General features: G+C 54.7%; 1 protein-coding gene across 1 annotated transcript; it reads left to right on the top strand.

Moving 5' to 3' along the window:
• Positions 1-1022: 1022 nt before the first annotated feature.
• Positions 1023-22273, top strand: LOC131589846 (carnitine O-palmitoyltransferase 1, brain isoform-like). Its single transcript, XM_058859665.1, has 15 exons — positions 1023-1074; positions 2331-2491; positions 3582-3703; positions 5045-5207; positions 6097-6198; positions 7592-7729; positions 11756-11833; positions 13673-13780; positions 16326-16410; positions 17477-17663; positions 18805-19051; positions 20493-20598; positions 21539-21655; positions 21732-21890; positions 22142-22273. The coding sequence occupies exons 2-14, from the start codon at positions 2354-2356 to the stop codon at positions 21809-21811; spliced, it is 1671 nt and encodes a 556-aa protein (XP_058715648.1). The 5' UTR covers positions 1023-1074; positions 2331-2353; the 3' UTR covers positions 21812-21890; positions 22142-22273.
• Positions 22274-23876: the final 1603 nt, after the last annotated feature.

Raw genomic sequence — 23876 nt, 5'->3', positions numbered from 1 at the left:
GGGCTTTGGGGTCCCAAATTTGGGGGATTTGGGGTCCAAATTTGGGGGGGTTTGGGTCCTGAATTTGGGGCTGTTTGGGGGGGTTTGAGATCCAGATTTGGAGGGGGTTTGGGGTCCCAGTCTGGAGGATTTGGGGTCCCAGTTTGGGGTCCCAGTTTGGGGATTTTGGGGTCCCAGTCTGTGGGATTTGGGGTCCCAGTTTGGGGCCCCAGTTTGGGGTATTTGGGGTCCCAGTTTGGGGATTTTGGGGTCCCAGTTTGGGGTCCCAGTTGGGGATTTTGGGGTCCCAGTTTGGGGCCCCAGTTTGGGGTCCTAGTTTGGGCTCCCAGTTGGGGATTTTGGGGTCCCAGTTGGGGATTTGGGGGTCCCAGTTTGGGGGATTTGGTGTCCCAGTTTGGGCTCCCAGTTTGGGGATTTTGGGGTCCCAGTTGGGGATTTGGGGGTCCCAGTTTGGGGTATTTGGGGTCCCAGTTTGGGGTTTGGGGTCCCAGAGGGGGCCGTGCTCCCCCGGTCCTCTCCCCAGCCCGGTTCCGGGGTCTCTGGCTCAGCCCCGGGCGGCGCTTGGGGGGCGCGGGGGGGGGCACCAGCGCCAGGGACCCCCCGGGACCCCCGGATTTGGGGAGGGGTTCCCATAAATTTGGGGAGGGGTCTCAGATTTGGGGAGTGGTCCCAGATTTGGGGAGGGGTCCCAGATTTGGGGAGTGGTCCCAGATTTGGGGAGGGGTCCCATAAATTTGGGGAGGGGTCCCGGATTTGGGGAGGGGTCCCGGATTTGGGGAGGGGTCTCCCCAGCCCCGGGGGGGTCCCGCGCTATTTTTGGGGGGCGTTTTCCCCTCCCCTGGCCCCGCCCCTGGCGGGGGGAGGGGCGCCGAGGGTGGGGGAGGGGCCGTTCCCGCCTCCTCCTCCGCATCATCCTCGGCCTCGGGGGGACCTCCCGGACCCCTCCCCAAATTCCCCCGGATCGGGGGCGCCCCCTCCCCCCCCCATCGCAGCGGGGACCCCCCCCCAAAATCCTCGGGGTGTCCCCTCCCCCCCCCCGGGGGGGGAATGGTTTGATCCGGCGGAAGCTCCAAGGTGAGGGGGGGGAGGGGAGGGTGGAGGGGAGGGGGGAGGGGCTGGGGGGGTCCCTCCCCTCCCCCCCCCCCAAATCGACCCCCGCGGGGGCTGTCGGGAGTGGGGGAGGGGCGGATCGATCCCCTCCCCCCCCCGGGGGGGGATTGGAGCGGGGTGGGGGAGGGGCCGAGCATCCCTGGGGGGGGGAGGGGAAGGATTTGGGGGGGGGGGAGAATTTCCCGGAGGATTTTGGGGTGGGAATTTGGGGGTCCCGATGGATTTGGGGGGGGTCCCGATGGATTTGGGGGGATCCCGGGTGGATTTTGGGGAGGAATTTGGGGGTCCTGATGGATTTTGGGGGTCCCGGGTGGATTTTGGGGAGGAATTTTGGGATCCCGATGGGATTGGGGGTGGATTTGGGGGTCCCGATGGATTTGGGACAGGATTTGGGGGGATCCCGATGGATTTGGGGAGCGGAATTCCAGCTTTTCCCGCAGGAATTTGGGGTTCCCCGATGGATTTCGGGGTTCCTGATGGATTTGGGGGGATCCCGATGCATTTGGGGGCAGGATTTTGGGGAATCTCAATGAATTTGGGGGGTTCCCGATGGATTTGGGGGGATCCTGATGGATCTGGGGGGAATCCCAATGGATTTTTGGGGTTCCCCAATGGATTTCGGGTTCCCCAGTGGATTTTGGGGTTCCTGATGGATTTTGGGAGCAGAATTCTGTTTTTTCCCGCAGGAATTTGGGGTTCCCAATGGATTTTTGGGGTTCCCCGATGGATTTTCGGGGTCCCCGATGGATTTTGGGAGCAGAATTCTGGCTTTTCCCGCAGGAATTTGGGGTTCCCCAATGGATTTCGGGTTCCCCGATGGATTTGGGGACAAGATTTGGGGAAATCCCGATGGATTTGAGGTTCCCCAATGGAGTTCGAGTTTCCCAATGGATTTTTGGGGTTCCTGATGGATTTTGGGAGCAGAATTCCATTTTTTCCCGCAGGAATTTGGGGTTCCCCAATGGATTTTCGGGTTCCCCAATGGATTTTGGGGTTCCCAATGGATTTTGGGACTGGAATTCCGTTTTTTCCCGCAGGAATTTGGGGTCCCCAATGGATTTGGGGTTCCCCAATGGATTTTTGGGGTTCCTGATGGATTTGGGGGCAGGAATTTGGGGTTCCCAATGGATTTGGGGTTCCCCAATGGATTTTGGGGTTCCCCTATGGATTTTTGGGGTTCCCAATGGATTTTGTGAGCAGAATTCCGTTTTTTCCCGCAGGAATTTGGGGTGTCCCCCCCCCGATGGCGGAGGCGGCCGTGGTGGGAAGTTTTGGGGGGTCCCTGGGGGCTCCAGGGGGGCCCCCCCCGGGCCCGGGGCCGCTGGAACATCTGGCCCGGGGCGTCCTGAGCACGGCGGGACGGCGGCTGCGCAGAGTCGGGGTACGGGAACCCCGAAAACGGGGAGGGGAACCCCAAAAATGGGGAAGGGAACCCCGAAAATGGGGAGGGGAACCCCGAAAATGGGGAGAGGGACCCCAAAAACGGGCAGGGGACCCCAAAAATGGGGAGAGGGAGATGGAAAATGGAGAGAGGGAGACCGAAAATGGGGAGGGGACCCCAAAAATGGGGAGGGGACCCCAAAAATGGGGAGAGGACCCCAAAATTGGGGAGGGGACCCCCAAAATTGGGGAGAGGACCCCAAAAATGGGGAGAGGGAGACCGAAAATGGGGAGGGGACCCCCAAAAATGGGGAGGGGAACCCCAAAATTGGGGAGAGGACCCCAAAAATGGGGAGAGGGAGACTGAAAATGGGGAGGGGACCCCAAAATTGGGGAGGGGGAGCCCAAAATTGGAGTCCCGGGTTTGGTTTTGGGGGTCCTGTGGTGGATTTTGGGGTTTTTTGGGGTGAATTTTGGGTTTATTTGGGGTTTTTGGGGTGGATTTTGGGGTTTTTGGGGTAAATTTTGGGGTTTTTGGGGTTTTTGGGGCGGATTTTGGGGTTTTTGGGGCGGATTTTGGGGTTTTTGAGGGGTGGAGTTTGATTTTTTTGAGGTTGATTTTGGGGTTTTTGGGGTCCCGGGCTGGATTTTGGGGTTTTTGGGGTGAATTTTGGGGTTTTTGGGGCAGATTTTGGTTTTTTTGGGGTGGATTTTGATGTTTTTTGAGGCTGATTTTGGGGTTTTTTGGGTTTTTTTGGGGTGGATTTTGGTTTTTTGGGGGGGTTTTGGGGTGGATTTTGGGTTTTTTTGGGCAGATTTTGGGGTTTTTTGGGGTTTTTGGGGGTGGATTTTGATTTTTTTTGGGCTTTTGGGGTGGATTTTGGGTTTTTTTGGGCAGATTTTGGGTTTTTTTGGGGTTTTTGGGGGTGGATTTTGATGATTTTTTGGGTTTTTGGGGTGGATTTTGGGGTTTTTTGGGGTGCTGAGATGGATTTAGGGGTTTTTGGGGTGGATTGTGGGGTTTTTCGGGGTTTTTGGGGTGGATTTTGGGGTTTTTTGGGGTGCTGAGCTGATTTTTCGGGGTCCCCCAGACCCACCCTGCAGGACCCCGGAGCTGGCTGTTCTTGGGGGGGGCCGTGGGGGTCTGCGAGGCCGCGGGACTCGACCCCTCCCTGGGGCTGGTGGGGGCCATCAGCAGGGGGCTGCCCCACAGGTAAGGGGTCCCCAAAACCCGGGAGGGTCCCCAAAATCTGGGGGGGTCCCCAAAACCCGGGGGGGTCCCCAAAATCTGGGGAGGGGTCCCCAAAACCCGGGGGGGTCCCCAAATCTGGGGAGGGATCCCCAAAATCTGGGGAGGGGTCCCCAAAACCCGGGAGGGTCCCCAAAATCTGGGGAATGGTCCCCAAAATCCGTGGGGGTCCCAGGAATTTGGGGAGGGGTCCCTCCAAATTGGGGGGGGGGGTTTGGGAACTGGGGGGATTTTGGGGGTCCCAGAGAGGATTTTGGGGTTCCTGGAGGGAATTTTGGGGGTCCTGGGGGGGATTTTGGGATCCCAGGTGGGATTTTGGGGGTCCTGGGGGAGATTTTAGGGGTCCTGGGGGGGCATTTTGGGGGTCCTGGGTGGGATTTTGGGGGTCCTGGGGGCATTTTGGGGGTCCTGGGTGGGATTTTTGGGGGTCCTGGGGGGGTTTTGGGGGGGTCCTGGGTAAATTTTGGGGTCCCAGGGGGGAATTTTGGGGGTCCGGGGGGACTTTGGGGGTCCTGGGTGTGATTTTGGGGGTCCCGGGTGTGATTTTGGGGTTTTTGGGGGTCCCGGGTGTGATTTTGGGGCTCCCAGATTTGATTTTGGGATTTTGGGGGTCCCGGGTGTGATTTTGGGGGTCCCAGGTGTGATTTTGGGGTTTTTGGGGGTCCCGGGTTTGATTTTGGGGGTCCCGGGTGTGATTTTGGGGTTTTTGGGGGTCCCGGGTGTGATTTTGGGGGTCCCGGGTTTGATTTTGGGGGTCCCGGGTGTGATTTTGGGGTTTTTGGGGGTCCCGGGTGTGATTTTGGGGCTCCCAGATTTGATTTTGGGGTTTTTGGGGGTCCCGGGTTTGATTTTGGGGGTCCCGGGTTTGATTTTGGGGTTTTTTGGGGGTCCCGGGTTTGATTTTGGGGTTTTTGGGGGTCCCGGGTGTGATTTTGGGGTTTTTGGGGGTCCCGGGTGTGATTTTGGGGGTCCCGGGTGTGATTTTGGGGTTTTTGGGGGTCCCGGGTGTGATTTTGGGGGTCCCGGGTGTGATTTTGGGGGTCCCGGGTTTGATTTTGGGATTTTGGGGGTCCCGGGTGTGATTTTGGGGGTCCCGGGTGTGATTTTGGGGTTTTTGGGGGTCCCGGGTGTGATTTTGGGGGTCCCGGGTTTGATTTTGGGGTTTTTGGGGGTCCCGGGTGTGATTTTGGGGGTCCCGGGTGTGATTTTGGGGTTTTTGGGGGTCCCGGGTTTGATTTTGGGGGTCCCGGGTTTGATTTTGGGGTTTTTGGGGGTCCCGGGTGTGATTTTGGGGGTCCCTGGCAGCCCCCTGTTGCCGGGGGGGCTGCGGGGGCCGCTGGCTCTGCTGCTCTTCTCCTCGGGGCTGTGGCTGCTGCTGGGGCTGACGCTGCGCCTGGGGCTGCGCCTGATCCTGGGGGGCACCGGGGGGGCCCTGGGCCGGCCGGGACCCCCCCCCCGGCTCTGGCTGGTACGGGGGGAACTGGGGAGGGGCTGGGGGGGTCCTGGGGGGGGATTTGGGGGGGTTTGGGGGGATTTGAGGGGGTTCTCGAGGGGTTTTTGGGGGTCCTGGAGGGGGTTTGGGGGGGATTTGGGGGGTTTGGGGGGGTCCTGGGGGGGGGATTTGGGGGGGGTTTGGGGGGTCCTGGAGGAGTTTGAGGGGGTTCTTGAGGGGTTTTGGGGGGTCCTGGAGGGGTTTGGGGGGGATTTGTGTGGGATTTGGGGGGTCCTGGAGGGGTTTGAGGGGATCCTGGGGGGGTTTGAGGGGGTTCTGGGGGGGTTTGGGGTGTCCTGGGGGAATTGGGGGGGTCCTGGGGGGGTTTGGGGGGGATTTGGGGGGGTCCTGGAGAGGTTTGAGGGGGTTCTGGAAGGGTTTGTGGGGTCCTGGAGGGGATTTGGGGGGGATTTGGGGAGATTTTGGGGTTATTTTGGGTTAATTTTGGGGTGATTTTGGGGCGGCTTTGGGGTTAATTGTGGGCTGGTTTTGGGTTTATTTTGGGTTTATTCTGGGCTGATTCTGGGCTGATTTTGGGTTTATTCTGGGCTGATTTTGGGTTTATTTTGAGTTAATTCTGGGCTGATTTTGGGTTTATTCTGGGCTGATTCTGGGCTGATTTTGGGGCAGTTTTGGGCTGATTTTGGGTTTATTCTGGGCTGATTTTGGGTTTATTCTGGGCTGATTCTGGGCTGATTTTGGGGCAGTTTTGGGCTGATTTTGGGTTTATTCTGGGCTGATTTTGGGTTTATTTTGGGTTAATTCTGGGCTGATTTTGGGTCAGTTTTGGGCTGATTTTGGGTTAATTTTGGGCTGGTTTTGGGCTGATTTTGGGTTAATTTTGGGCTGTTTTTGGGCTCCCCAGGCCCTGGTCCGGATGTTCGCGGGGCGGCGCCCGGGGCTCCGCAGCCTCCAGGGGGCGCTGCCCGCGCTGCCCCTCCCCCCCCTGAGCGAGACCGTCCGGCAGGTGCGGGGGGGGAGGGGCGGATTTGGGGGGGATTTGGGGGTCCCCAGGTGGATTTTGGGGTCCCCAGGTGTTATTTTTGGGTCCCCAGGTGGATTTTTGGGGTCCCCGGGTGGTTTTGGGGGTCCCCAGGTGGATTTTGGGGGTCCCTGAGTGGCATTTTGGGGTCCCAGGTGTAATTTTGGGGGTCCCAGTTGTGATTTTGGGGGTCCCCAGGTGGTTTTGGGGGTCCCCAGGTGGATTTTTGGGGTCCCCGGGTGGTTTTGGGGGTCCCCACGTGGATTTTGGGGTCCCCAGGTGGATTTTGGGGCCAGTTTTGGGGTCTCCGGGTAGATAATTGGGGGTCCCAGCTGGATTTTGGGGGTCCCCAGGTGGGTTTTGGGGGCCCCAGGTGGATTTTGGGGGTCCCCAGGTGGATTTTGGGGGTCCCCAGGTGAGTTTTGTGGCCAGTTTTGGGGTCCGTGGGTGGATTTTGGGATCCCTGAGTGGATTTTTGGGGTCCCCAGGTGGATTTTTGGGTCCCTGAGTGAATTTTTGGGGTCCCCAAGTGGATTTTTGGGTCCCTGAGTGAATTTTTGGGGTTCTTGAGTGGGATTTGGGGGTCCCAGGTGTGTTTTGGGGTTCCCAGGTGTGTTTTTTGGGTTCCCAGCTGTGATTTTGGGGGTCCCAGGTGTGTTTTTGGGGTCCCCGGGTGGATTTTGGGGCTGGTTTTGGGGTCTCTGGGTGGATTTGGGGGTTCCCAGGTGGATTTTTGGGGGTCCCAGGTTTATTTTTGGGTTCCCCAGGTGTATTTTGGGGGTCCCAGGTGTATTTTGGGGGTCCCAGGTATATTTTGGGTTCCCCAGATGTATTTTTGGGTTCCTCAGGTATATTTTGAGGGTCCCAGGTATATTTTTGGGTTCCCAGATGTATTTCTGGGGGTCCCAGGTATATTTTGGGGGTCCCAGGTATGATTTTGGGGATCCCAGGTGTGTTTTTGGGGGTCCCAGGTGTATTTTGGGGGTCCTTGGTGTGATTTTGGGGGTCCCAGGTGTGTTTTTGGGGTTCCCAGATGTATTTTTGGGGGTCCCAGGTGTATTTTGGGTTCCCCAGGTGTATTTTTGGGGGTCCCAGGTATATTTTGGGGGTCCCAGGTGTGATTTTGGGTGTCCCAGGTATATTTTGGGGGTCCCAGGTGTATTTTTGGGTTCCCAGCTGTGTTTTTGGGGGTCCCAGGTGTATTTTGGGTTCCCCAGGTATATTTTTGGGGTCCTTGGTGTGATTTTGGGGGTCCCAGGTGTGTTTTTGGAGGTCCCAGGTATATTTTGGGGGTCCCAGGTATATTTTGGGGGTCCCAGGTGTATTTTGGGGGTCCCAGGTGTGTTTTTGGGGGTCCCTGACCCCGCTGTCCCCCCAGGCCGTGGAGTCTCTGCAGTCCCTGGATCCGGGGGGGGCTGGGCAGGGGCTCCCCCCCCTCGCCCGGAGCTTTTTGGGGGGTCCCGGCCCCCGACTGCAGCGGTGGCTGCGCCTGCGGGGCTGGGCCCTGCCCTGCTACGTGAGGAGGGGATTGGGGGGTCCTGGGGGGGTTTGGGGGGTCCTGGGGGGGATTTGGGGGGTCCTGGGGGGGTTTGGGGGGTCCTGGAGGGATTTGGGGGGTCCTGAGGGGGATTTGGGGGGTCCTGGAGGGATTTGGGGGGATTTGGGAGGAGTTTGGGGGGTCTTGGGGGGATTCGAGGGGTCCTGGGGGGGGTTTGGGGGGTTCTGGAGGGATTTGGGGGGGTCCTGGAGGGATTTGAGGGGGTCCTGGGGGAGATTTGGGGGGAGTTTGGGGGGATTTGGGGGGTCCTGGGGGGGTTTGGGGGGAATTTGGGGGGTCCTGGGGGAGTTTCTGGAGGATTTGGGGGGTTCTGGAGGGGGCTTGGGGGGGATTTGGGGGGTCCTGGGGGGCATTTGGGGGGTCCTGGAGGGATTTGGGGGGATTTGGGAGGAGTTTGGGGGGTCTTGGGGGGGATTCGGGGGATCCTGGGGGGGTTTGGGGGGAATTTGGAGGGTCCTGGGGGGGATTTGGGGGGTCCTAGGGAATTTGGGGGGAGTTTCGGGGGAATTTGGGGGGTCCTGGGGGATTTGGGGGGTCCTGGGGGGATTTGGGGGGTCCTGGGGGGGATTTGGGGAGTCTTGGAGGGTCCTGGGGGGGATTGGGGGAGATTTTGGGGGGTCCTGGCGTGGTTTGGATGGTCCTGGGGGGGGTTTGGGGGGTCCTGGGGGGGATTTGGGGGGTCCTGGAGGGATTTGGGGGGGTCCTGGGGGAGATTTGGGGGGGATTTGGGAGGAGTTTGGGGGGTCTTGGGGGGGATTTGGGGGGTCCTGGGGGGGATTTGGGGGGTCCTGGGGGGATTTGGGGGGTCCTGGGGGGGGTTGAAGGAGTCTTGGGGGGTCCTGGGAGGGATTTGGGGGGTCCTGGGGATGATTTGGGGGGTCCTGGAGGGGATTTGGGGGGTCCTGGGAGGGATTTGGGGGGTCCTGGGGGGATTTGGGGGGTCCTGGGGGATTTGGAGGGGATTTGGGGGGGATTGGGGGAGATTTTGGGGGGTCCTGGGGGGCATTTGGGGGATCCTGGAGGGATTTGGGGGGATTTGGGAGGAGTTTGGGGGGGTTTGGGGGGTCTTGGGGGGGATTCGGGGGGTCCTGGGGGGCTTTGGGGGGAATTTGGAGGGTCCTGGAGGGGATTCAGGGGGTCCTGGGGGAATTTTGGGGGGTCCTGGGGGGGTTTTGGGGGCTCCTGGGGGGATTTGGGGCAGATTTTGGTGTTTCTGGGTGGGTTTGAGGGGGTTTTTGGGGTGTCTGGAGTGGATTTTGGGGTGTTTCGAGTGGATTTTGGGGTGTCTGGAGTGGATTTTGGGGTGTTTCGAGTGGATTTTGGGGTGTCTGGAGTGGATTTTGGGGTGTCTGGAGTGGATTTTGGGATGTTTCGAGTGGATTTTGGGGAGTTTCGAGTGGATTTTGGGGTGTTTCGAGTGGATTTTGGGGTGTTTCGAGTGGATTTTGGGGTGTTTCGAGTGGATTTTGGGGTGTTTTGAGTGGATTTTGGGGTGTCTGGAGTGGATTTTGGGGTGTTTCGAGTGGATTTTGGGGTGTCTGGAGTGGATTTTGGGGAGTTTCGAGTGGATTTTGGGGTGTTTCGAGTGGATTTTGGGGTGTTTCGAGTGGATTTTGGGGTGTCTGGAGTGGATTTTGGGGTGTTTCGAGTGGATTTTGGGGTGTCTGGAGTGGATTTTGGGGTGTTTCGAGTGGATTTTGGGGTGTCTGGAGTGGATTTTGGGGTGTTTCGAGTGGATTTTGGGGTGTCTGGAGTGGATTTTGGGGTGTCTGGAGTGGATTTTGGGGTGTTTCGAGTGGATTTTGGGGTGTCTGGAGTGGATTTTGGGGTGTCTGGAGTGGATTTTGGGGTGTTTCGAGTGGATTTTGGGGTGTCTGGAGTGGATTTTGGGGTGTCTGGAGTGGATTTTGGGGTGTTTTGAGTGGATTTTGGGGTGTCTGGAGTGGATTTTGGGGTGTTTCGAGTGGATTTTGGGGTGTTTCGAGTAGATTTTGGGGTGTCTGGAGTGGATTTTGGGGTGTCTGGAGTGGATTTTGGGGTGTCTGGAGTGGATTTTGGGGAGTTTTGAGTGGATTTTGGGGTGTTTTGAGTGGATTTTGGGGTGTTTCGAGTGGATTTTGGGGTGTTTCGAGTGGATTTTGGGGTGTCTGGAGTGGATTTTGGGGTGTCTGGAGTGGATTTTGGGGTGTTTCGAGTGGATTTTGGGGTGTTTCGAGTGGATTTTGGGGTGTCTCGAGTGGATTTTGGGGTGTTTTGAGTGGATTTTGGGGTGTCTGGAGTGGATTTTGGGGTGTTTCGAGTGGATTTTGGGGTGTTTCGAGTGGATTTTGGGGTGTCTGGAGTGGATTTTGGGGTGTTTCGAGTGGATTTTGGGGTGTCTGGAGTGGATTTTGGGGTGTCTGGAGTGGATTTTGGGGTGTTTCGAGTGGATTTTGGGGTGTCTGGAGTGGATTTTGGGGTGTCTGGAGTGGATTTTGGGGTGTTTCGAGTGGATTTTGGGGTGTCTGGAGTGGATTTTGGGGTGTCTGGAGTGGATTTTGGGGTGTTTTGAGTGGATTTTGGGGTGTCTGGAGTGGATTTTGGGGTGTTTCGAGTGGATTTTGGGGTGTTTCGAGTGGATTTTGGGGTGTCTGGAGTGGATTTTGGGGAGTTTTGAGTGGATTTTGGGGTGTTTTGAGTGGATTTTGGGGTGTTTCGAGTGGATTTTGGGGTGTTTCGAGTGGATTTTGGGGTGTCTGGAGTGGATTTTGGGGTGTCTGGAGTGGATTTTGGGGTGTTTCGAGTGGATTTTGGGGTGTTTCGAGTGGATTTTGGGGTGTCTCGAGTGGATTTTGGGGTGTTTTGAGTGGATTTTGGGGTGTCTGGAGTGGATTTTGGGGTGTTTCGAGTGGATTTTGGGGTGTTTTGAGTGGATTTTGGGGTGTCTGGAGTGGATTTTGGGGTGTCTGGAGTGGATTTTGGGGTGTTTTGAGTGGATTTTGGGGTGTTTCGAGTGGATTTTGGGGTGTTTCGAGTGGATTTTGGGGTGTTTTGAGTGGATTTTGGGGTGTTTCGAGTGGATTTTGGGGAGTTTCAAGTGGATTTTGGGGTGTTTTGAGTGGATTTTGGGGTGTTTCGAGTGGATTTTGGGGTGTCTGGAGTGGATTTTGGGGTGTTTCGAGTGGATTTTGGGGTGTCTGGAGTGGATTTTGGGGTGTTTCGAGTGGATTTTGGGGTGTTTCGAGTGGATTTTGGGGTGTTTTGAGTGGATTTTGGTGTGTCTGGAGTGGATTTTGGGGTGTCTGGAGTGGATTTTGGGGAGTTTCGAGTGGATTTTGGGGTGTTTCGAGTGGATTTTGGGGTGTCTCGAGTGGATTTTGGGGTGTCTGGAGTGGATTTTGGGGTGTCTCGAGTGGATTTTGGGGTGTTTCGAGTGGATTTTGGGGTGTCTGGAGTGGATTTTGGGGAGTTTTGAGTGGATTTTGGGGTGTCTGGAGTGGATTTTGGGGTGTTTCGAGTGGATTTTGGGGTGTTTCGAGCGGATTTAGGGGTGTCTGGAGTGGATTTTGGGGTGTTTTGAGTGGATTTTGGGGTGTTTCGAGTGGATTTTGGGGTGTTTCGAGTGGATTTTGGGGTGTCTGGAGTGGATTTTGGGGTGTTTCGAGTGGATTTTGGGGTGTCTGGAGTGGATTTTGGGGTGTCTGGAGTGGATTTTGGGGTGTTTCGAGTGGATTTTGGGGTGTTTCGAGTGGATTTTGGGGAGTTTTGAGTGGATTTTGGGGTGTCTGGAGTGGATTTTGGGGTGTCTGGAGTGGATTTTGGGATGTTTCGAGTGGATTTTGGGGTGTCTGGAGTGGATTTTGGGGTGTCTGGAGTGGATTTTGGGGTGTTTTGAGTGGATTTTGGGGTGTCTGGAGTGGATTTTGGGGTGTTTCGAGTGGATTTTGGTGTTTTTGGGGTGTCCCAGGTGAGTTTTGGGCTCCCCAATTTTGTTTTTCCCCCCAGCTGAGCGAGCTCTGGGAGGAGCAGCTGCATTTGGGCTCTCGGGGACCCCTCCCCAGCACGGGCAGTTATTACCTCATGGTGAGACCCCCAAATTGGGGAACCCCCCCCCAAAAAAACCCCAAAAACCCCAAATTTGGGGACCCCCAAAAATCCGGGACCTCCCCCCAAAAAAACCCTGAAAATTCCAAGGAATTTGGGGAACCCTAAAAACCCCCCCAGGCCAAATTTGGGGGTTTGGGGGGGGCTTTTCCCCCCAAAATTTGGGGTTTTTGGGGGGGTCCCGAGGGTCTGAACACCCCAAATTTGGGGTTCTGATTTTTGGGGATCCCCCCAGAAACTTTTGGGGTCCCTTCCCCCCAATTTTTAGGGTTTTTGGGGCAGATTTTGGGGTTTTACCCCCTAAAATTTGGGATTTTGGGACTTTAACCCCAGTAAATTCAGGATTTTGGGATTTTAACCCCAGTAAATTCAGGATTTTGGGATTTTAACCCCCCAAAATTCAGGATTTTGGGGTTTTTGGGGGTTCCCGAGGGTCTGAACCCCCCAAATTTTGGATTCTGAATTTTGGGGTCCCCTTCAGGAACTTTTGGGGTCCCTTCCCCCAATTTTTAGGGTTTTTGGGGCAGATTTTGGGGTTTTATCCCCCCAAAACTCAGAATTTTGGGGTTTTCCTCTCCTAAAATTCAGGATTTTGGGATTTTAACCTGAGTAAATTCAGGATTTTGGGATTTTAACCCCCCAAAATTCAGGATTTTGGGGTTTTTTGGGGGGTCCCGAGGGTCTGAGCCCCCCAAATTTGGGGTTCTGATTTTTGGGGACCCCCTCAGCAACTTTTGGGGTCCCTTCCCCCAATTTTTAGGGTTTTTGGGGCAGATTTTGGGGTTTTACCTCCTAAAATTTGGGATTTTGGGATTTTAACCTGAGTAAATTCAGGATTTTGGGGTTTTAACCCCCCAAAATTCAGGATTTTGGGATTTTAACCCCAGTAAATTCAGGATTTTGAGGTTAAATCCTCCTAAAATTCAGGATTTTGGGATTTTACTCTCCTAAAATTCAGGATTTTGGGGTTTTTGGGGCAGATTTTTGGGATTTAATCCTCCTAAAATTCAGGATTTTGGGATTTTAACCCCCCAAAATTCAGGATTTTGGGATTTTAACCCCACAAAATTCAGGATTTTGGGGTTTTTGGGGGGTCCCGAGGGTCTGAACCCCCCAAATTTTGGATTCTGATTTTTGGGGTCCCCCCAGGAACTTTTGGGGTCCTTTCCCCCAATTTTTAGGGTTTTTGGGGCAGATTTTGGGGTTTTACCCCCTAAAATTTGGGATTTTGGGATTTTAACCCCAGTAAATTCAGGATTTTGGTGTTTTAACCCCCCAAAATTCAGGATTTTGGGGTTTTTGGGGGGGTCCCGAGGGTCTGAACCCCCCAAATTTTGGGTTCTGAATTTTGGGGACCCCCCCAGCAACTTTTGGGGTCCCTTCCCCCAATTTTTAGGGTTTTTGGGGAAGATTTTGGGGTTTTACCCCCTAAAATTTGGGATTTTGGGATTTTAACCCCAGTAAATTCAGGATTTTGGGATTTTAATCCCCCAAAATTCAGGATTTTGGGATTTTAACCCCCCAAAATTCAGGATTTTGGGATTTTAACCCCAGTAAATTCAGGATTTTGAGGTTAAATCCTCCTAAAATTCAGGATTTTGGGATTTTACTCTCCTAAAATTCAGGATTTTGGGGTTTTTGGGGCAGATTTTTGGGATTTAATCCTCCTAAAATTCAGGATTTTGGGGTTTTAACCCCAGTAAATTCAGAATTTGGGGATTTTAACCCCCCAAAATTCAGGATTTTGGGTTTTTTTGGGGGGGTCCCGAGGGTCTGAACCCCCCAAATTTTGGGTTCTGAATTTTGGGGTCCCCCCAGGACCTTTTGGGGCCGCCCCCCACGCGGGTCCCGGCCGCTCGAGCCGCCAACGTCGCCTTCGCCTTCCTCCAATTCCGGAGCCTCGTCCGGGACGGGACCCTGCCCCCTGTGAGCCCCAAATTGGGGTTAAAATGGGGAAATTTGGGTTAAAATGGGAAATTTGGGTTAAAAAGGGGAAATTTGGGGTTAAAAAGGGGAAATTTGGGGTTAAAAGGGGAAAATTTGGGGTTAAAAGAGGGAAATTTGGGGTTAAAAGGGGAAAATTTGGGGTTGAAAAGGGGAAAATTTGGGGTTAAAAGGGGGAAATTTGGGATTAAAAAGGGAAAATTTGGGGTTGAAAAGGGAAAATTTGGGGTTAAAAGGGGAAATTTGGAGTTAAAAAGGGGAAAATTTGGGGTTGAAAAGGGGAAATTTGGGTTAAAAAGGGAAAATTGGGATTAAAAGGGGAAATTTGGGGTTAAAAAGGGGAAATTTGGGGTTAAAAAGGGGAAATTTGGGATTAAAAGGGGAAATTTGGGGTTGAAAGGGGAAATTTGGGGTTAGAGGGGGAAATTTGGGGTTAAAAGGGGAAATTTGGGTAAAAAGGGGAAATTTGGGGTTAGAGGGGAAAATTTGGGGTTGAAAAGGGGAAATTTGGGGTTAAAAGGGAAAATTTGGGGTTAAAAGGGGAAATTTGGGGTTGAAAGGGGAAAATTTGGGTTAAAAAGGGGAAATTTGGGGTTGAAATGGGGAAATTTGGGTTAAAAAGGGAAAATTTGGGGTTAAAAGGGGGAAATTTGGGGTTAAAAAGGGGAAATTTGGGGTTAAAAGGGAAAATTTGGGATTGAAAAGGGAAAATTTGGGTTGAAAAGGGGAAATTTGGGATTGAAAAGGGAAAATTTGGGGCTAAAAAGGGGAAAATTTGGGGTTGAAAAGGGAAAATTTGGGGTTGAAAAGGGAAAATTTGGGGTTAGAGGGGGAAATTTGGGGTTAGAGGGGGAAATTTGGGATTAAAAGGGGAAATTTGGGGTTAAAAGGGGGAAATTTGGGATTAAAAAGGGAAAATTTGGGGTTAAAAAGGGGAAATTTGGGTTAAAAAGGGGAAATTTGGGGTTAAAAGGGGGAAATTTGGGGTTAAAAAGGGAAAATTTGGGGTTGAAAAGGGGAAATTTGGGATTAAAAGGGGAAATTTGGGGTTAAAAGGGGAAAATTTGGGGTTAAAAAGGGGAAATTTGGGGTTAAAAGGGGAAATTTGGGTTAAAAAGGGGAAATTTGGGGTTGAAAAGGGAAAATTTGGGGTTAAAAGGGGAAATTTGGGGTTAAAAGGGGGAATTTGGGGTTAAAAAGGGGAAATTTGGGGTTAAAAGGGGGAAATTTGGGGTTAAAAGGGGGAATTTGGGGTTAAAATGGGGAAATTTGGGGTTAAAAGGGGGAAATTTGGGGTTAAAAGGGGAAAATTTGGGGTTAAAAGGGGAAATTTGGGGTTGAAAAGGGAAATTTGGGGTTAAAAAGGGAAAATTTGGGATTAAAAGGGAAAAATTTGGGGTAAAAAGGGAAAATTTGGGGTTGAAAGGGGGAATTTGGGGTGAAAAAGGGAAAATTTGGGGTTGAAATGGGGAAATTTGGGTTAAAAGGGAAAATTTGGGGTTAAAAGGGGAAATTTGGGGTTAAAAGGGGGAAATTTGGGATTAAAAGGGGGAAATTTGGGGTTAAAAGGGGAAATTTGGGGTTGAAAGGGGAAATTTGGGGTTAAAAAGGGGAAATTTGGGTTAAAAAGGGGAAATTTGGGGTTAAAAGGGGAAAATTTTGGGTTAAAATGGGGAAATTTGGGGTTAAAAGGGGAAATTTGGGGTTAAAAAGGGGGAAATTTGGGGTTAGAGGGGAAAATATGGGATTAAAAGGGGGAAATTTGGGATTAAAAAGGGAAAATTTGGGGTTGAAAAGGGAAAATTTGGGGTTAAAAGGGGAAAATTTGGAGTTAGAGGGGAAATTTTGGGGTTAAAAAGGGGAAATTTGGGGTTAAAAGGGGAAAATTGGGATTAAAAGGGGAAATTTGGGGTTGAAAAGGGAATATTTAGGGTTTCAAGGGGAAAAAATGGGATTTAAAAAGGAATTTGGGGTGGGTTGGGGGTTTAAAAGGGAATTTTGGGGTGGTTTGGGGCTGATTTTGGGTTGATTTTGGGCTGTTTTGGGCTGTTTTGGGCTGATTTTGGGCTGTTTTGGGCTGATTTTGGGCTGTTTTTGGGTTGATTTTGGGCTGTTTTGGGTTGATTTTGGGCTGTTTTTGGGTTGATTTTGGGCTGTTTTGGGCTGATTTTGAGCCGTTTTGGGTTGATTTTGGGCTGTTTTGGGTTGATTTTGGGCTGTTTTGGGCTGTTTTGGGTTGATTTTGGGCTGTTTTGGGCTGTTTTGGGCTGATTTTGGGCTGTTTTGGGCTGATTTTGGGCTGTTTTGTGTTGATTTTGGGCTGATTTTGGGCTGATTTTGGGCTGTTTTGGGCTGTTTTGGGTTGATTTTGGGCTGTTTTGGGTTGATTTTGGGCTGTTTTGGGTTGATTTTGGGTTGTTTTGGGTTGATTTTGGGCTGTTTTGGGTTGATTTTGGGCTGTTTTGGGCCGTTTTGGGCTGATTTTGGGCTGTTTTGGGCTGATTTTGGGCTGTTTTGGGGTGCCCAGGTGCTGTTCCGGGGGTCCCTCCCCACGTGCTCGGCTCAGTACGAGCGGCTCTTCGACACCACGCGGCTCCCGGGGGAGCACCGGGGTATGGACCCCCCAAAACCCCCAAAAAACCCTCAAAATCCCCCAAAACCCCCCCCAAAAAACCCCAAAACCCCCCAAAACCCCCCCAGTTTTACCCCCAGATCCCCCCAAATCTTCCTGGGGATCCCCAGACCTCCCCAAATTCCACCTGAGACCCCCAAATTCCCCCCTGGGACCTTCAAATCTCTTCTGGGACCCCCCAAACCTCCCCAAACTCCACCTGAGACCCCCAAATCCCCCCAAATCCCCCCAAACTCCACCTGAGACCCCAAAAGCTCCCCCAGATTCCCCCCTGGGACCCCCAAATCCCTTCTGGACCCCCCAACCTCCCCCAGATTTCACCTGAGACCCCCAAATCTCCCCCAAATTCTCCCCAAACCCCCCCAAACTCCACCTGAGACCCCCCAAATCCCCCCAAATTCCACCTGAAATTCCCAAATCCCCCCAAATTCCACCTGAGACCCCCAAATCTCCCCCAGGGACCCCCAAATCCCTTCTGGACCCCCCAACCCCCCCCAAATTTCACCTGAGACCCCCAAATCTCCCCCAAATTCCCCTCTGGACCCCCCAACCCCCCCCAGATTTCACCTGAGACCCCCAAATCTCCCCCAAATTCCCCCCTGGGACCCTCAAACTCCACCTGAGACCCCCAAACCCCCCCAAACTCCACCTGAGACCCCCAAATCTCCCCCAAATACCCCCCCAGGGACCCCCAAATCCCTTCTGGACCCCCCAACCCCCCCCAAATTTCACCGGAGACCCCCAAATCTCCCCCGAATTCCCCCCAGGGACCCCCAAATCCCTTCTGGACCCCCCAACCCCCCCCAAATTTCACCTGAGACCCCCAAATCTCCCCCGAATTCCCCCCTGGGACCCCCAAATCCCTTCTGGACCCCCCAACCCCCCCCAAACTTCACCTGAGACCCCCAAATCCCCCCAAATTCCACCTGAGACCCCCAAATCTCCCCCAAATTCCCCTCTGGGACCCCCAACCCCCCCCAAATCCCCCCCCAGGGACCCCTCCCAGATTTGGGGGGGCTCCCCCTGACCTGCCCCTCCCCCCCCAGACCGGCTGCAGCATTTTGGGGGGGGGTCTCACCTGGCCGTGCTGTGGGGGGGGCGCCTCTTCCGGGTCCCCCTGAGCCCCCCCCCGAGCCCCCCCCAGCTCCAGGGACACTTCCAGAAGGTTCTGGAACAAAACGCGGAGCCGGGAGAGCCCCCGGAGAGCCCCGGGGTGCTGACGGGAGGGGACAGGTGAGGGGAGGGGGTTTGGGGGGGTTTGGGGGGATTTGGGGGGGTTTGGGGTGATTTTGGGGGGATTTGGGGAGGATTTGGGGGGATTTGGGGGGGCTTGGGGGTCTCAGGTGAAGTTTGGGGGTCCCTGGGGGAAATTTGGGGGGATTTGGGGAGGATTTGGGGGGATTTGGGGAGATTTTGAGGGGATTTAGAGGGAGTTGGGGGTTTTGGGGAGGATTTGGGGGAGATTTGGGGGGGTTTTGGGGAGATTTGGGGAGGGATTTCTGGGGATTTGGGGGGTTTAGAGCGGATTTGGGGGGATTGGGGAGGATTTGGGGAGGATTTGGGGAGATTTGGGGGATTTTGGGGAGATTTGGGGGAGGTTTGGGGGGATTTGGGGAGATTTTGGGGGGATTTGGGGAGGGTTTGGGGGATTTTGGGGGGGTTTGGGGAGGATTTGGGGGATTTGGGGAGGATTTGGGTGATTTTGGGGGGATTTGGGGGATTTGGGGGGATTTTGGGAGGGATTTGGGGGGATTTTGGGGGGATTTGGGGAGGATTTGGGGAGATTTGGGGGGGTTTGGGGGTCCCTGGGGGGAATTTGGGGCGATTTTGGGAGGGATTTTTGAGGATTTGGGGGGATTTTGGGAGGGATTTGGGGGATTTGGGGGGTTTGGAGGGGATTTGGGGGAATTGGGGGAGGATTGGGGGAGGATTTGGGTGATTTTGGGGAGGATTTGGGTGATTTTGGGGAGGATTTGGGGGCATTTTGAGGGATTTTGGTGGGATTTGGGAGGATTTGGGGGATTTGGGGGGTTTAGGGGTGATTTTGGGAAGGATTTGGGGGGTTTGGAGAGGATTTGGGGGATTTGGGGGGTTTGGGGAGGATTTGGGGGGATTTTGGGAAGGATTTGGGGGGTTTTGGGGTGTTTGGGAGGATTTGGGGGATTTGGGGGGGGTTTAGGGGGGATTTTGGGAGGATTTGGGGAGGTTTTGAGGGGATTTGGGGGGATTTGGGGCATTTTGGGAGGGATTTTGGTGGTGTGGGGGGTTTGGGGTATTTTGGGGTATTCTGGGGGTGTTTTGGGGTGTTTTTGGGGTATTTTTGGGGTGTTTTTGGGTGTTTTTGGGTCCCTGATGAGGTTTTCGGGCCCCCCAGGGCCGCCTGGGCGCGGGCGCGGGCGCTGCTGCGGGCGGGGGGGGGTCCCAGCGCGGCCGCCCTGGGGGTCCTCGAGGACGCCGCCTTCGTCATCGCCTTCGACCCCTCCCCCCACGGGGACCCCCCCAAAAACGGGGACCCCCCCCCCCCAAAACGGGGACCCCCCCCCCGAGGAGCGAGACCCCCCCCGGGACGGGGACCTGGACGTGGAGGCCAAGGCGCTGCTGATGGGACCCCCCCACAACCGGTCAGAGACCCCCAAAATCACCCAAAATCCCCCCAAAATCCCCCAAAATCACCCCAAAATCACCCCAAAATCACCCCAAATCACCCCAAAATCACCCCAAATCACCCCAAATCACCCCAAAATCACCCCAAAATCCCCCAAAATCCCCCAAAATCCCCCAAAATCCCCCCAAATCCCCCAAAACCCCCCAAAATCACCCCAAAACCATCCTGGGAAACCCAAAATCACCCCAAAATCCCCCAAAATCCCCCAAAATCACCCCAAAATCACCCTGGGAAACCCAAAATCCCCCAAAATCCCCCAAAATCCCCCAAAATCACCCCAAAATCACCCTGGGAAACCAAAATCGCTCAGAACCGGTCAGAGACCCCCAAAATCACCCCAAAATTACCCAAAAATCACCCCAAAATCACCCTAGGAAACCCAAATTACCCAGATCTGGTCAGAGACCCCCAAAATCCCCCAAAATCCCCCCAAATAACCCCAAAATGCCCCAAAATCACCCTGGGAACCCCAAATCCCCCATAACCCATTCTAGACCCCCCAAAATCTCCCCAAAATCCCCCAACCCCACCCCCAAACCCCCAAAACCCAACCCAGGAGCCCCAGGAGGGATTTTGGGGGGGCTCGAGTGAAACTTTGAGGGTCCCAGGGGAGCTTGGGGGGGTCCAGGGTGGATTTTGGGGCATTCTGGGGGATTTTGGGGGGTTTTGGGGGGGTTTGGGGATATTTTGGGTGGTCAGGGATGTTTTGGGGGGCGCTGGGTGTATTTTGGGGGTTCCCAGGGTGGGATTTTGGGGAGTTTTGGGGAGTTTTGGGGGGGTTTGGGGGTATTTTGGGTGGTGGGGGATGTTTTGGGGGGCGCTGGGTGTATTTTGGGGGTTCCAAGGGTGGGATTTTGGGGAGTTTTGGGGGGGTTTGGGGATATTTTGGGTGGTCAGGGATGTTTTGGGGGGTGCTGGGTGTATTTTGGGGCTTCCCAGGGTGGGATTTTGGGGAGTTTTGGGGAGTTTTGGGGGGGTTTGGGGGTATTTTGGGTGGTGGGGGATGTTTTGGGGGCGCTGGGTGTATTTTGGGGGTTCCCAGGGTGGGATTTTGGGGAGTTTTGGGGCAGGTTTGGGGGGTTTTGGGGAGTTTTGGGGGGGTTTGGGGATATTTTGGGTGGTGGGGGATGTTTTGGGGGGCGCTGGGTGTATTTTGGGGGTTCCCAGGGTGGGATTTTGGGGAGTTTTGGGGGGTTTTGGGGGGGTTTGGGGATATTTTGGGTGGTGGGGGATGTTTTGGGGGCGCTGGGTGTATTTTGGGGGTTCCCAGGGTGGGATTTTGGGGAGTTTTGGGGGGGTTTGGGGGTATTTTGGGTGGTGGGGGATGTTTTGGGGGGCGCTGGGTGTATTTTGGGGGTTCCCAGGGTGGGATTTTGGGGAGTTTTGTCCCCCCCCAGGTGGTTCGACAAGTCGCTGACGTTGGTCGTGTTCCCCTCGGGGCGCGTCGGGCTCAGCGTGGAGCACTCGTGGGGAGACCCCCCCGTGGCCGGGCACCTCTGGGAGGTACCCCAAAACCAGCCCAAAAACAGCCTGAATACACCCAAAAATACACCCCAAAATCCCCAGAAATACACCCAAAAATTCCCAGAAATACACCCGAACGTTCCCAGAAATACACCCCAAAATCTCCAGAAATACACACAAAAATCCCCAGAAATACACCCCAAAAAATCCCCAAAAATACACCCCAAAATCCCCAGAAATACACCCAAAAATTCCCAGAAATACACACAAAAATCCCCAGAAATACACACAAAAATCCCCAGAAATACACCCCAAAATCCCCAAAAATACACCCAAAAATTCCCAGAAATACACCCAAAAATTCCCAGAAATACACCCATAAATACCCCAAATCACCCAGAAAATGAACCCAAAGATACCAGGAATCACCCAGAAAATGCAGCCAAAATTAACCCAAAATCACCCAGAAAATCCTCTCAAAAATACCCCAAAATCAGCCTGAATCCACCCAAAAATACACCCCCAAAAATCCCTAGAAATACACCCAAAAATCCCCCAAATCACCCAGTAAATACAGCCAAAATTAACTCCAAATCCCTCCAAAAATACACCCCAAAATTAACCTGAAATCACCCAGAAAATGCAGCCAAAATAATCCAAATCAGCCAAAAAATACCCCCCCGAAAAAACTTCCAAAAATAACTAAAAGTACCCCCCAAAATAACCAAAATTAGGGAATGTAAGGGGAAAAAAGGGCGGGAAATGTGAGGGGAGAAAAGGGAGGGAAATGTGAGGGGAGAAAAGAGCGGGAAACGTGAGGGGAGAAAATGGCGGCGCTCGTGAGGGGAGAAAATGGCGGGAAACGTGAGGGACAAACAAGGGGTGAAATTTTGGACGGGGGGGGATATTGGGGAGGGGTCGGGGAGGGAGGAATTGGGGAGGGTCCCCAATTTTGGGACCCCCAATTTGCCCCCCACAGTTCGCGCTGGCCCTGGACCGGTCCCTGGGCTACGACGAGTCCGGGAGCTGCCTCGGGCAGGGCCAGCACCGGGCCCCGGAGCCCCCCCAGGAGCTGCACTGGGAGCTCCCCCCGCAGGTACTGGGAGCACTGGGAGGGACTGGGAGAGGGTTTTGGGGCTATTTTGGGATATTTTAGGGATGTTTCCGGGCAGGTTTCGGGGGTGCTGCCCCAGGCCCGGGAGCAGTTCCAGGCCATGGCCGAGGGGCTCCAGCTCCACGTGGTGACGGTTGAGTGTCCCCCGGGACCCCCCGAGACCCCTGAGAGCGCCCAGGAGCTGCTGGCGCTGGCGCTGGAGCTGGCGCTGGTCAGGGTGAGCCCCTGGGAACCCCCGAGATTCACCCCAAAACTCCATCCTAGAGACCCAAAAATCACAAAATTTCCCCCAAATCCCCTCAGGAGCGCGGCCCGGCCCTCACGTACGAGCCCATCCCGACGCGCCTTTTCCTCGAGGGCTCCAAACTCCAAAAACCTCCCCCCATATCCAACTGAGACCCCCCCTAACTCCATCCCAGAGACTCCAAAATCCCCCAGATTCCCAAAATTTCTCCCAAATCCCCTCAGGAGCGCGGCCCGGCTCTCACGTACGAGCCCATCCCGACGCGCCTTTTCCTCGAGGGCCGCGCCGATGGCGCCCGCGGCGTGGGGCGCCCCTTGCTGGAGCTGGAGCGCGCCCTGCGGGACCCCCAAACCCCCGTGAGGAACCCCAAAAATGGGGCTGGGGACCCCAAAAATGGGATTGGGCACCCCAAAAATGGGGCTGGGGAGACAAAAATGGGGCTGGGGATCCCAAAAATGGGGCTGGGGATCCCAAAAATGGGATTGGGGACCCCAAAAATGGGGCTGGGGACCCCAAAAATGGGATTGGGCACCCCAAAAATGGGACTGGGGACCCCAAAACTGGGGCTGGGGACACCAAAAATGGGATTGGGCACCCCAAAAATGGGGCTGGGGATCCCAAAACTGGGATTGGGGAACCTAAAAATGGGGCTGGGGACCCCAAAAATGGGATTGGGGACCCAAAAATGGGATTGGGCACCCCAAAAATGGGGCTGGGGACCCCAAAAATGGGATTGGGCACCCCAAAAATGGGGCTGGGGACACCAAAAATGGGGCTGGGGACACCAAAAATGGGGCTGGGGACCCCAAAACTGGGATTGGGCACCCCAAAAATGGGGCTGGGGACCCCAATAATGGGACTGGGGATCCCAAAAATGGGGCTGGGGAGACAAAAATGGGGCTGGGGAGACAAAAATGGGGCTGGGGATCCCAAAAATGGGATTGGGGACCCCAAAAATGGGGCTGGGGACCCCAATAATGGGACTGGGCACCCCAAAAATGGGGCTGGGGACCCCAATAATGGGACTGGGGATCCCAAAAATGGGGCTGGGGAGACAAAAATGGGGCTGGGGATCCCAAAAATGGGATTGGGGACCCCAAAAATGGGGCTGGGGACCCCAAAACTGGGATTTGGCACCCCAAAAATGGGGCTGGGGACCCCAAAACTGGGACTGGGGACCCCAAAAGTGGGGCTGGGGACCCTAAAACTGGGATTGGGCACCCCAAAAGTGGGGCTGGGGACCCCAAAAATGGGATTGGGGACCCAAAAAATGGGATTGGGCACCCCAAAAATGGGGCTGGGGACCCCAAAAATGGGGCTGGGGAGACAAAAATGGGATTGGGCACCCCAAAACTGGGGCTGGGGACACCAAAAATGGGATTGGGCACCCCAAAAATGGGGCTGGGGACCCCAAAACTGGGATTGGGCACCCCAAAAATGGGGCTGGGGACCCCAAAAATGGGGCTGGGGACCCCAAAAATGGGATTGGGGAACCCAAAAATGGGGCTGGGGACACCAAAAATGGGGCTGGGGACCCCAAAAATGGGGCTGGGGACACCAAAAATGGGGCTGGGGACACCAAAAATGGGGCTGGGGACCCCAAAACTGGGATTGGGCACCCCAAAAATGGGGCTGGGGACCCCAATAATGGGACTGGGGATCCCAAAAATGGGACTGGGGACCCCAAAAATGGGATTGGGCACCCCAAAAATGGGGCTGGGGAGACAGAAATGGAGCCAGGGGATGTTGAGGGGTCACTGGGGGAGGGGGTCTTGGATTTGGGGGAGTCACTGAGGGGAGAAAAGGGCGGGAAACGTGAGGGGAGAAAAGGGCGGGAAAACGTGAGGGGAGAAAAGGGCGGGAAACGTGAGGGGAGAAAAGGGCGGGAAACGTGAGGGGAGAAAAGGGCGGGAAACGTGAGGGGAGAAAAGGGCGGGAAAACGTGAGGGGAGAAAAGGG

This window comes from Poecile atricapillus, chromosome 30 (assembly GCF_030490865.1).
Source record: "Poecile atricapillus isolate bPoeAtr1 chromosome 30, bPoeAtr1.hap1, whole genome shotgun sequence".
NCBI classification, from domain to species: Eukaryota; Metazoa; Chordata; class Aves; order Passeriformes; family Paridae; genus Poecile; species Poecile atricapillus.
This window is presented reverse-complemented; position numbering and strand designations above follow the sequence as displayed.

Bases quoted from the DNA above. Each gene is read 5' to 3' on its own strand.
- LOC131589846 (XM_058859665.1), top strand. From the start codon at position 2,354: ATGGCGGAGGCGGCCGTGGTGGGAAGTTTTGGGGGGTCCCTGGGGGCT. The intron at 6,199-7,591 runs GTGCGGGGGGGG...CTGTCCCCCCAG, and splicing joins TGAGCGAGACCGTCCGGCAG to GCCGTGGAGTCTCTGCAGTC. The intron at 13,781-16,325 runs GTGAGCCCCAAA...TGGGGTGCCCAG, and splicing joins GGGACGGGACCCTGCCCCCT to GTGCTGTTCCGGGGGTCCCT.